The sequence below is a fragment of the Rhinolophus hipposideros genome (genome assembly GCF_964194185.1).
Source record: "Rhinolophus hipposideros genome assembly, chromosome: 23".
Classification (NCBI taxonomy): Eukaryota; Metazoa; Chordata; class Mammalia; order Chiroptera; family Rhinolophidae; genus Rhinolophus; species Rhinolophus hipposideros.
The window spans coordinates 16,202,525-16,216,559 of record NC_138069.1 but is presented as its reverse complement, the minus strand read 5'-3'; the positions used below and the strand labels follow the sequence as shown (position 1 = coordinate 16,216,559).

Genomic DNA, 14,035 nt, shown 5'->3' with positions numbered 1-14,035 from the left:
TAGTTTTATAATTGTTTGAATAACAGTGCCAAAGAGCGTCCATAAATGGAATGCTTCAATCTGGAAAAAGAAGTCTAGTGGGTGACTGCAGAGATCCACCATTTGTCTTATTCCATTCTACTTTTTATCAATGACTCAAGACAAGGAAGCACCAAATTTCCAAGCCAATTTAGCAGCAAGTTGAGCTCTTTGGAATAAAAGTAACAACTGCCTCAAGTAAGCCATATTTCCAATTCACTAAAATTACTACCAATATTCTGTTTGAGGCTTCATACATGCCAGAAATTTGTAAGTTGTATTTAAGCTAATTTCTGGCTTCTGGTATTACCATTAAAACCTGTTCCAAGTTTCCATTCATCATTCAGGCCCTTTTATTTTAATAGAAAATCTTGTTTGGCCCTATTTCTCCCCTGCAATTCTTGGGATTTCAGCCATAGAATAAAATAAGATGGTAGTTTGGCACTCAAGGACATCTTTGCTCCCAAGTGGGTTTTAGCCAAAGCATTCATTGATTTGGATACTTTTTTTCTATTTTAAGAACTGTAGATATGTGGAAGTACCTTGAAGGAAGTACCTTGTTTTCCAAGATATGATGCAAGGTCAGTCTAAATGAAGGCCTCAGTTTCTCCTTTTTATAACTATCATGTTTCCCCAAAAATAAGACCTAACCGGAAAAGAAGCTCTAGCATGATTTTTCAGGAGGACATCCCCTGAACATAAGACCTAATGCGTCTTTTGAAGCAAAAATTAATGTAAGACCCGGTCTTATTTTCGGGGAAACACGATATTGTGTTTGCTGCTTGGAAAAAACTAAACCAACCTATACCTCTGCCTATGCGTATCAAGTGATTGTTGGCTTTTTGGGTCCCCTTTACCTCCTGATGCTTTAGCACTAACAGTTTACATATTATTTCTATACATATTGTTTCATGTAATCCTCACAAAAGCCCCATGAGGTTGATATTGATGAAGAAACTGGATCCCCAAAAGGTGAAGGAATTTATCAGAATCTCCAGAAAGCTTTTTTTCATGCCCATTTCTTGAGATTATAATACAACATCTGACCACTACACATGCACTCCTAATTAGAATCATATTATTCTTTAATTGGATTATTTGGTTTTTTTTTGTTGTTGAGTTGTATGAGTTCCTTATATATTTGGATATTAGCCCCTTATCGGAGGTGTTGCTTGCAAATATCTTCTCCCGTTAGGTTGGTTGCCTCTTTATTTTGTCAATGGTTTCTTTTGCTGTGCAGAAGCTTTTTAGTTTGAGATAGTCCCATTTGTTTATTTTAGCTTTTACTTCCCTTGCCTTTGAGGTCAAATTAATAAAATCCTCTTTGAACCCAAGGTCCAAAAGTTTAGTATCTGTTTTCTTTTATGCAGTTTATTGTTTCAGGTCTTATGTTAGTGCCATTTGCGACAAAATTGATGGATCTTGAGATCATTATGCTAAGCAAAATAAGTCACACAGAAAAAGTCGAGAACCATATGATTTCACTGATATGTGGGATATAAAACAAACCAAAAAGGAATAAGACAAACAAAGAAAGAAACAAAAACTCATAGACACAGACAATAGTTTAGTGGTTACCAGAGATGAGGGTAAGGGGGATCAAATATATGGTGATGGAAGGAGAACTGACTCTGGGTGAACACACAAAATAATATATAGATGATGATGTATTACAGAATTGTACACTTGAAACCTATGTAATTTTACTAACCATTGTCACCCCAATAAATTTTAATTTAAAAAATCATATTTTTCAAATACTGAATCATTATGTTGTACACCTGAAACTAATATAATGTTGTATGTTGATCATACCTCAATTTAAATAAAAAGAATCGTATTATTGGTCTCAAGCTATTAATTTCCAAGTATTTTATATGGGATCCTATTCAAGTATTTTCACAACTACAAATTTCTTTTTCTTTTAGAGATTTCAACTGGATCTTCTGCATATGTTTCTTAAATGGCTGGCCTTAGCAAAATCATGATGCTAAATAGATTGGTATTTCATTTCCCAATTACTTCTTTCAGTACCATCTTCCCACCTACAATATTCTGTCTAAGTAATGGGGTTTTATATATGACTTGGACTTTCCTGATATAAATCCCACTCATGTTTTTCTTTGTGATAGATTTTGTTACATAATTCCTTCAGCAGTTATGTTTACAACACATAAAATGGATAAAATATAAATCCTCTAAAAATTAGACAAATGGCGATATACTGTGTTGTCTGTGACTATTAAAAGATCCTTTAAGGCATTCTGATGAGATAATTAATGTTACCTAAACCTTTCTTTATCAAAGCTCATTTTATTAAAGTTATTTAGAAAGGACTTATAGATTCTTCAATTTTCTGATAACCTCAGGATTTTTTACAAAGCATTTTTTTAGGTAGTAAGATCTAGAATTAAATTCCTTAAATTCCACTAGCAATTATGGACCACAATCCCACTTCAAGGTTTTTAATCACATTGTATGCTTAGATCATGAAACCAGGTATACCCTTTTTATGGGACTCCTGATGTAAAACCAGACTCAAATATTCAAGATCAGGCTCTAGTGTTTATTAATTATGTGTCCTTGAGAAAGTTGTTTAATTTCTCTAGTAATTAAAAGTAAATTAAGAAAAACATAGTATTTACAACAAGCTTAGTAAAATAAGGAAAACATAGTACTTACTACAAATAGTTGCAGCTAGACATTTATTGAGATGAAGCATATAAAAATTGCATTATATAAATTCTCAATGATTATTAGCCAGAAAAAAAGAGGGGGCAGTATGGGGGTAGAAGTCTCATGAAATTATCCAAATAACCTGAGGAGAAAAGAGGGATGAGTCAAAAGAAATAGAAAATCCAAGCTTCTGCACATTCTCTTGTTTTCTACCACAAACAAATGAAGCATATTCCACTCGACTGACAGAACTGAGAAAGAATTCTAGTACAAAATCTAGTACTGGTTCTGTTTACACAGCATCTCTGAATTAATGGTTTCCAAGATCTTAAAATCATCTAACTTGATGCATCTACAACTTGAGATTGGTTGATGCCAGCTTCAGCTTTGCAGTACTGAATAGGGAAAAAAAGTACACAAAATTCCCCAAATAAGATGTTAACTTGTGACTTTTCTTTATTTAAATCTACTGGGCATTTCTCTAATAACTTCAGTTAACCAAAGACAATGGGGTAGTATCTTGAATGAAGATATAAAATTGAAGCAGAGCATGATTCAATAATTTACTGGAAATACAGAGTTCATTTCAAGCAGAACTGGGTAAAAATCTCACTTTCTTTCTAATTCAATGTTACATCTATTATAACAGAGTTGTCACCCTAGGATATTCAATATCCTTTATAATTAAAATTTCATAATAGCCTCCCATGATTGGTTTTCTGCAGTTCTCTCAAGCTTGACTAGTATTCCTTTGATCCAATTATGAGAAGCTCATTTGAAATCTCAACTGTACATGAAACATTTATTAGTTCATAAATCAATGTATACATAGAATATATTGGACAGCTATGCCTCCTAGGATATGTGGATTTAGTGCGACGTAAGCTAGCAGGAGTTGAGGAATAAAGGGGATTTTCAATTTACCAAAAGTCATTCTTTGCAAGTCAATAATGATGTACTAAGAAAGTAGCAACTACCCTGATAGTCAGGCTATGAGTATCCTGGATACATGGATGAATGTTGTGTCCCTGGATGAAAAAGCCAGCTATAATATAATTCTGGAAAGTTGGCAATTGTATGTTGGGAGTAGGCACAGCAAATTATCATTGATCACTACCTATTCTTATGCCCCCTCCCCAATATATTTTGAAAAAATTCACAAAGGGATTCAATAGTGTTACAACAGGAAATTCCATCTTGGAAATACAAGAAGCAGATAATCACATTTGTCTCCATAATAACTATTTTAAAAACTCTTGTATGTTGGTCTAATGAAGCAAGATTTAAATTCAAATTCATCAAGCATTCATTTAGTATCTAGTATGCGACAGTCCCAGAGCTAAGGGTTTTCAAGTATATCATCAAATGTAATTCTCATTAAAGAAATATTCTAATATGCATCAAAGGTTATTGAGTCAACATCAAAAGTCAATGGAAACAAATGAACTCATAGATACAAAGAACAGAATGGTGGTTGCCAGAAGCAGGATGTGGAGGGTGGGGAATGATCAAAATGGGTGAAATGTGGTCAAAAGGTACAAACTTCCAATTATAAAATAAATAAGTCAAGGGGATATAATGTCCAGCATGGTGACTATAGTTAATAATACTGTAGTATTATATTTTTGAAAGTTGCTAAGAAGAGTAGATCTTAAAAGTTCTCATCACACACAAAAAAGTAACTATATGTGGTGATAAATACTAACTAAACTGAGGGTGATGATCATTTTGCAATACATACAGATATTGAATCATTATGCTGTACACCTGAAATTAATGTTACCTATCAATTATATCTCATGAAAAAAAGTGAATGTAGTAAACCCTGTAGGCAAGCAAGAGCACTTTATAATCCTCCAACAATCCCCATTCTTCATTTATCTTAAAAGCAGAAAAGTTTAAGTGTTTAAATACAGACATTTATTTTGTTCCGTTAATGTACATGAGAATTTCCTGGTAGGGTGGTACCAATGCAACCAGGAAACTGTACTGGGAAGATTTATGTGACTTTTCAAGCTTAATTTTACTTAAACATAATATTCACCATACACACTTACTTTGGAACCTAACCTTGAGTAATATGTTATTGCACTGTATTTTCATTTATTTTCACCTTCTCTTTTTATTTTTAAAACTCAGAATTTATATAAAAAATATTGCCTTCAGTTAGAGGATCAGAATCTTAATTTCAGAAATAAATCAGAACCAAACACTCTTACCACATTCTTATTAAAAGACAACATGTCCACTTTCTGATGTTGGTGATCTTTTCATTCAGTTAACGTCACTGACCATTAACTTTGTGACAAAGTTAATTAAACCCTAAACATTTGTAACACTTTCCTGGTACCTCTTATGCATAGTTTTAATTTATATATTGTATTAGAGTTAGGTGTGTACATAACTTATCTCCCCTGCCCAACATGCTTAAGGACAGGGTTGGCGCATTCATTCTATAAATGTTGACTGAATGACTACTATATGTCAGACATTCTGACGGCTGTTGGAAACATCATGGCAAAAGAAACAGGCATGATATTGATCATCATGGACTACTGCAACGAGGGAGGTGGATGACCAACAAGTGAATAAATAACTTAAAAGTAGGCAAGAAGGGTGATAAATGTCATAAAAGAAACAAGCAAGAAATAATGATAAAGGTACCTGAAGGAACTATACTTAGATATGGACATCAGGGAAGACTTTTCTGGGAGGTGACATTTAAATTGTGACCTGAGGGGAAGAAGAGGCTAGCCATGGAAACAATAGTGGGGAGAGCATTCCCTGCTGAGGGAACAGCAAGTGTGAGGGCTCTATCCTAGGAAAAGCCAGGGTACACTTTGAAGATTAGAAAGATAGCCAGTGTGATAAAGCATAGGAAGCAATCAGAGAGTGTCAGAGATGGGTGGGAAACAACCAGGGGCCAGATTTCATAGTATTGTACATGACCATAAAGAGTTTGGATTTTATTCCATATATGCCAAGGTTAGCTATTGTAGGTTTTAAACAGCGGTGTGAGGTGATCCAATGTATATTTTAAAATATTGGGCCAGCCCGGTGGCTCAGGCAGTTAGAGCTCCATCCTCCTAACTCCGAGGGCTGCCGGTTGGATTCCCACATGGGCCAGTGGGCTCTCAACCACAAGTTTACCAGTTCAATTCCTCCCCTGCGGGGGATGGTGGGCTGCGCCCCCTACAACTAGCAACAGCAACTGGACCTGGAGCTGAGCTGCACCCTCCACAACTGGGATTGAAGGGACAACAACTTGACTTGGAAAAAAGTCCTGGAGGTACACACTGTTCCCCAATAAAATCTTTAAAAATAAATATCATAACTTCTGTATAGAGAATGGCCTGTGGAGAGCAGGGGTGGAGGTAGGGTTGCAGAAAAACCAGTTACGAGGCTATTGCATGCATCCAGGGGAAATAAAATGGTAACGTGGACCAAGGAACTGGTTATCATTTGAAGATGGACACCTGTAAGCTAAATTTCAAAGACAGAATTTATAGGACTGATTGATGAGAGGACAAACTCCCCTTGAGAAAGGAAGCTGTCAAGAATGACTTCCCAGTTCCTGGAATGAAGGACTGGGTGGACAGTGGTATCAGTTTCTAAAAAGTATATTTGCTTGTACTGCTGTAAAACAAAGCCTCTGTTGTACATATATGTGCTTTTTGAATAAGTGAATACAATATGGCATATACTTTAGGCTTATAAAAGATATAAATTGGGAAGGGGATATCTTTTATAAGATATAAATTGGGAAGGGGATATCTTTTATAAAAGATATAAACTGGGATATAAAGTGGGAAGAGATGGTCTGAACAGGTCTGGAAATCAACAGTTCAATGTTAGACACGTGTGAATTGCCTGAGAGAAAGCCAAGCAGAGATGTTAAGTAGTGGTACATGAGAGTTGGAACTCAGCAGAAAGGTTTGGGCTAAAGAATCTAAAATGACAAATGAATAAATATTTTCTGAATGAATGTAGACACTGGGCAAAACGGCAGAAGTTATCCTTTATCCTTTAATAGCACTTTTTGTACTGGCCTTACTCATCTTTTCTACTGCAGTGACGTTCCTTATTTATTATACATAGTTCCCCTCCTGAAGTGGCTACAAAGCTGTGCAGAATCAATGACCTACCAAAAGCAATGGGGAGTTGGTGCTTTGGATAGTCCTAGAAGCAACTAATGAAAGTAAAAACATCTGGTGACCACTAGCCAGTAAAAGTATATTTGCTTGTACTGCTGTAAAACAAAGCCTCTGTTGTACATATATGTGCTTTTTGAATAAGTGAATACAATATGGCATATACTTTAGGTTTATAAAAGATAAAAATTTACACCTCCTGGGTGATTTATTTTTATATTTTCTTGGTCTTCTATTCATTTTATTTAGGTTCAACAATATTACAAATATACGCTGCTTGTACAAAATTCAATTCTTCCAAAATTGTAAAATGCAAAAAGAAGTGAAAGTCCTTTCAAATCCCATTCTCCCGTAGACTACACCATTAACAGATAATTGCATATCCCTCCAGACTTTTACGTATGCAAAAGGTAAACATATATATACTTTACCAAAATGTAACCGCACTCTACACAGTATCGTGCAACTTTGCTTTTTTATTTTTATTTAACACATATGATGGACATCCTTCTGTGTCAGTACATATAATTCTGTTTCATTCTTAGTAATGACTGCATAATATTAATTATGTGGATATTTCATAATTTATTTTTATTCCATGATTGAATATTTAGGTGCATTTCCAAAAGTATGCGCATGTAATGCCTGTGTGTTTATTCTGAGAGGTACTTATTAAAAGTATGCACATTTTAATTTTAGTTAGACATACCAAAATGCCTCCTCAAATTTTTGTGCCAATTTATACTCTCAATAAATGGTAAATGAGCTAATTCATTTGCTTCTGATTTGTCTCCAAAATTCTTAATTAATAATGTAATAAAAAAAAACATAGAATCATGTTCACAGCAATATTCTGTTTTCCTTAATACTTCATATGACTGTTTCATATAACCCCCATAAATGCCTAAATACTCATTGACAAAGTCATCTCACATCTCTAAATTTATTTTACTTAAATAGACTGGTTTTATCATAGTGTTTTTATATCATCTTTACCCTATATCCATCAGGGTTAAAGTATGTTCCTTTAAGAATATGCATTTCTTGGGCCGGCTGGATGGCTCAGGCAGTTAGAGCTCCATGCTCCTAACTCCGAAGGCTGCTGGTTCAATTCCCACATGAGCCAGTGGGCTCTCAACCACAAGGTTGTCAGTTCAATTCCTCGAGTCCCTCAAAGGATGGTGGTCAGTGCCCCCTACAACTAAAATTGAACAGGCACCTTGGCTGAGCTGCCGCTGAGCTCCCAAATGGCTCAGTTGGTTGGAGCGCATCCTCTCAACCACAAGGTTGCCAGTTCGACTCCCGCAAGGAATGGTGGGCTGTGCCCCCTGCAACTAGTAATGGCAACTGGACCTGGAGCTGAGCTGCGCCCTCCACAACTAAGACTGAAAGGACAACAACTTGACTTGGAAAAAAGTCCTGGAAGTACACACTGTTCCCTAATAAAGTCCTGTTTCCCTTCTCCAATAAAATCTTTAAAAAAAACAAAAAAGAATGTGCATTTCTTTTTTTTCTTTTTTTTTTTTTTTGAAGAAACAAGGTCTCAGTTCCAGTTTAATAGAAACTACAAAAGATCAAAAGTGATGCCTCACTACTGTACACATCAATTGGTCTGTCTCATAGCAAAGTTCAGGCCATTTCCTCCACAGGAATAAAGGCCTGTCTATCCCATACCACATCTGGGCTAAATCTAAGGACTTGTGTTTTAAGCATGACAGTAGTACAAGAGGTTTTGTCCCATGGCTATCCACTAGCCCAGCACTCATTTCTGCTTAGAGAAATATTCTTTGCTCTTCTGGACATCAGGCTTGATGGTATCACTGCCAGGCTTCCAACCAGCTGGGCACACTTCTCCATGTTTGTCAGTGAACTGGAAGGCCTGAACTAATCTCAGAGTCTCATCCACAGAGCGGCCAACAGGAAGGTCATTTACAGTGATCTGCCGAAGAATACCTTTATTATCAATGATAAAGAGGCCCCTGAACGAGATGCCTTCATCAGCCTTTAAGACCCCATAGTCCTGAGCAATGGTGCGCTTGGGGTCTGACACCAAGGGAATGTTCATGGGTCCCAGTCCTCCTTGTTTCTTGGGTGTATTGATCCATGCCAGGTGACAGAAGTGAGAATCCACAGAGGCACCAATCACTTGGCAGTTGAGTTTCTTAAATTCTTCTGCCCTATCACTGAAAGCAATGATCTCCGTGGGGCACACAAAGGTAAAGTCAAGAGGGTAAAAGAAGAACACAACATATTTTCCTTTGTATTCAGATAGACTGATATCTTTGAACTGACCATCTGGCATAACAGCTGTAGCTTTGAAGTTGGGGGCAGGGTGCCCAATTTTAGCATTTCCTGAAGACATCTTGCTATCAGCAGCTCTAAGGCACCAAAACCAGTCAGGAAGAGGACCAAGAATGTGCATTTCTTGATATCCAACTCTCCAAATATTCATTGAACCAATTATGAACCCATTACCCAGAATTTTAAAAACTATTAAACTTAATTCTTGGGTATGTTATATATAAGGAAAAACTTAAAACATGAGGCCTGAAGCTGATTCCAGTACATCTAAGTAAGCTCACAACAGCCTTTCCGAAGATAACAAGTGTAGCCTCTGGCCAAATACATAAAGCAATTCTCCAAGAGCTCTTGAGAGTAAACGAAAGTAGGCAGATTTTGAGGGGGAGCCAAAATTTGGAGAAAGGGATTGGTATGAAGTAGGTTGCCTGTTTTTGTAGCTTGGCCTGAGGACAGGCCATGTTTGTGGCACAGCATGAGAGCTAAAGTTCTGATAAATAGTCCTCAGTTTCTCTGGCATGAGGAACAGGGGAAGAGCCAGCAGCAATCATAACCATTGGAGGTTGCAGGGGAGGGGAGGCAGGCTGGGGGGAATCCTTGAGGGGAGAGAGCCAGAGAAAGGGATCTATCTCCACATTCTGTACTAGAATTCTTCACACATCTTTGCAGACCCCTAAACCACATATCGGGAGCTAAGGCTAAAAGAGCTGAACTGAAATGCGAACTATTGCCCATACAAGTAAAAGAGAATTTTGTGTTTTCAGTCTAACCAATTTTATTCTCTACTAAGACAAAAACATCAACACCCTTCGGAGGAATATAACAAAATGCAGAATCTCCAAAACAAAACATTTATAATATCCAGGATATAATTCAAAGTTACTTAACATAAAAGGAACCAGAAAAATGTGATGTATTCTCGAGGGTAAATAAAGATCACCAAGAAGCCAAACCTGAGATGATGTAGATATGGGGGTTAGCAGACGATGACTTGAAAGTAACTACCATAAACTATGTTTAATAAGGTTACAAAAACACAGTGGTAATGAATGAAAAGAAAGGAAATCTAAGCAGAGAAATAGAAAAATAAAGAAGAGCCAAATAGTATTTTAGTACTAAAAAATATAATATATGAAATAAAAATTCATTGGTGGGCTTAATAAAAGAATGGAGATAACAGAGGCAAAAGTCAGTGAACTTGAAAATAAAGCAATAGAAATGATCAAATCAGAAGAAGTGAGAAAAAAAGAACCAAAATAAAATAGTCTGAGAGACCTATGGGACAATATATGAACATGAGGAATGAATATTCCTAAAGGCCCAAGCTTCCTCTCTACTAGAATGAAAGCAGGCACTATCAAAAAGTCTTGTATATAGGTCACTGGAGTCCAGAAAGAGAGGTGAGCAAATGAATAGAACCAAAAATATTTGAGGAAATAAGGACCAAAAATTTGGTGAAAGGCATAAATTTACAGATTCAATAAATACAGCCCAAACACATTCCAAACAAGATAAATATGAAGAAAACCACAAATAAACACATCATAGTCAAACCTCTGAACCAAAGATAAGTAGAAAATCATGAAATCAGTGCCCCTCACCAAGACCGACCCCTCTCCCTCAAAGAGCAACAAAACATCCATATTACAGAAAAGGAACATGACTCAAATGACTGTAGACTTCTCATCAGAAACCATGGAGGTTAGAAGACTGTGGAATAAAAATCTTTAAAATGCTGAAAGAAAAAGAAAGTCTATCAACCCCAGAATTCTGTGTCATTCAAAAATGCAAGAAAAAGAAATACATTTTCAAATAAAGGAAAACTAAGAGAAATTGTTATAGCAGATATGCATTACGAGAACTGCTAAATGAAGTTTTTTCAGGTTGAACTAAAAATATATGGGAAACTCAACTATTTAGGAAAGGATTAATAGCACCAAAAATGGTACATGTCTGGATAAATGTAAATGACTATTTTTTTCTAATTTCTCAAAAATACATAATGACGGATTAAACAAAAATTATAACTTTGTTTTGTGGGGTTAATATTGTATGAGATTTAACACAAATGACAACTTTAGCATAAGCAATGGCACCGGAGGAGCTAAATGGCCTTATGTGATTGCAAGGTTACTCCATTTTATGAAAGTGGTATTCCGGTAACTCTAAGTAGACTGAGAAAAGTTAGGATGTATGCTATAATCCTTAGAACAACCACTAAAAATGCAAATGGGTATATCTAAAGATAGGTATATCTAAAGGGATTATAAACAATATTCAAATAATTGAATATTTGAAAGGGGAACAGAGGAACAAAATCAGAGGGGCCAAATAGAAGGTAATCTATTGGAGGACACAAATTCAAACATATCGATAATTAGGCTAATGTTACTGAACTAAACACTTCAATTAAAAGACATAGAATATCAAAACAGATGAAAGAAGTTTCAAAAATCTGAAGTCTACAAGGGCACATTTTAAATTTAGAGAAACAAAGTAAATAGACACACAAAAAACGGATATGCTACACAAACAGTAAACATAAGACTGGACTGACAACTTTAATAACAGATAAAATATACTTTTTTAACAAAAGGGTATTACCAGCAACAAAGAGATATTTCATAATGATAAAAGGATCAGTATCAGGAAGTTTGTAAATAATCATAAATGTGCATATGTCTAATAGTCTCAAAATGCATGAAGCAAAAGTAGACACAATTACAGAGAAACAAAAGATTTCAATACTGTTCTCTGAGCAGCTGATAGACCAACTAGACAAAACATCATTAAAGACATAGACAAGCCAAATAATAATTATTTATATTATAAATCATGACACCTGACAACTGCAGAATACACATTTTTCTCAAGTACATTTGGTACATTCACCACGATAGACTGTATGCTGGGTTATAAAACAAGTCTCAGTAAATTTAAAAAGATTGAAAACATGCAGAGTATCTTCTCTGACCAAAACAGAATTAAACAGAAATCAAAAGCAATAAGATATCTAGGAAAACTATAAATATTTGTAAATTTCAACATGTTCCTAAGAAATCAATGGGTGAAAGAGTAAATCATAAGGGAAATTAGAATCTTTTAAAATTAATAAAAATAAAAACACAACCTACCAAAATTTGTTGAATGCAGATAAACAGTCCTTAGAGGAAAATTTATCACTTTAATTTTTTATATCAGAAAAAAATGTCTAAAATTAGCGATGTATGAATCTACCTAAAGAATGTAAAAAAGAGCAAAGTAAACCCAAAGTCATAGAAGAAAATAATAAAGATAAAAGCAGAGATCAATGAAATAGAAAATAGAAAAACAATAGAGAATATATCAATAAAACAAAAGCTGTCTCTTTTAAAAGATCAACAAAATTGATAAATTACTAGCTAGATTGAAAAGAAAAAGAGACAGAACACAAATCGCCAATATCAGGAATGAAAGAGATATTATCACTACAGATGATACGGACATTAAGACATGAGAGAATATTATTAACAGCTTTGTGCCAACATATATGACAAATTGGATGAAATGCACAAATCCTTGGAAAAATACAATTTAAAATTAACACAAGAAGAAACAAAAAATATGAAGTTTCCACTTTTAATAAAAAATGTATTAAAGAAATTGAATTCATTCTCACAAATCTCCCCAAAAAGAAAACTCTAGCTACAGAAGGTTTCATTCAATGAAAAAAATTATACCAATGTTACACACAACCTTTCACAAAACAGAGGAGGAAGGAACAGCTCCTGTCATTTTACTGGGTTAGATAATACCAAAACCTAATAAAAACTAAAACAAGAAAAAAAGATGACAAAATTACATCTAGATGTCCTATATGACTACATGTAAAAATCTTTAACAAAATACTAACAAATCAAATCCAACAATATATAAAAAGATAATAATCCTGTCTAAGTGAGGTTTATCCCAAGAACGGAAGGTTGTTTCAACATTCAAAAATTATTCAATGTAATTCACAATGTAATGAGAAAATCTTTTCATTTCATTAGATGGGAGGAAAAAAAGTATTTGACAAATTTCAACAACTACTCATGATAAAATTATGAGCAAACTAGAAAGAGAAAGAAATTTCCTCAATTTGATAAAGCATTTATGAAAAATCTATGGCTACCTTAATACATAATGGTGAAATATTAAACACTTACCTCTTAAAACTGGATAAAAGACAAAGATACCTGCTCTCACCACTTGTACTCAATATTATACTGTAGATCTAGCCATTTCAATAATGCAAAATTTAAATAAAATTTAAATAAAATTAATATAAGACCCGGTCTTATTTTACTATATTTTTATTTTTATTTTTATTTTTATTTTTATATTACTTATATTATCTATATTTATTTATTTATACTTATTATTTATATTATTTATTATTTATATTATTTCACTATACAACCCAGTCTTATATTAATTTTTGCTCCAAAAGATGCATTATAGCTGACTGTTTGGCTAGTTCTCGTTTACGGGGAAATACGGTAAGAACTATACAGCGGAATACATGGCAAAGAGAAATATGCGTAGAGACGGTTCTAATGTCTCATTTCACAGCTATGAGGAAATAGGCAAAAATCACTCTAGAGCTTCAACAGACTTGTAAAATACCAAAATACTTTGCATTTACAGGATGAGAATGAGGTAGTTTTCCTTTTAAACACTCAACTTCCTCGGGTATCCTAAGGCCAGATAATCTGATAATTACTGTGAGAATGTATAGAGTGCATAAATTAAGGAGGATGGACCCCAATCCACACTCCATTGGAACACTAGAATATCTTCTGTTATATTTTACTAGGAAAATTCTGAAATGATCTCTACAGATGTTAGAAAAATTGTGATCCCCAAATGCC

At 34.6% G+C, this 14,035-nt stretch overlaps 2 protein-coding genes across 2 annotated transcripts in view; both read right to left on the bottom strand.

Annotated features, from left to right (window-relative positions):
• LOC308491583 (protocadherin alpha-13-like) overlaps positions 1-14,035 on the bottom strand; it is a 122,916-nt gene that overhangs the window by 59,790 nt on the left and 49,091 nt on the right. The gene's annotated exons all lie outside the window — the stretch shown is intronic.
• Positions 8,382-9,248, bottom strand: LOC308491437 (peroxiredoxin-1-like). Its single transcript, XM_081035019.1, has one exon. The coding sequence runs from the start codon at positions 9,205-9,207 to the stop codon at positions 8,608-8,610; it is 600 nt and encodes a 199-aa protein (XP_080891145.1). The 5' UTR covers positions 9,208-9,248; the 3' UTR covers positions 8,382-8,607.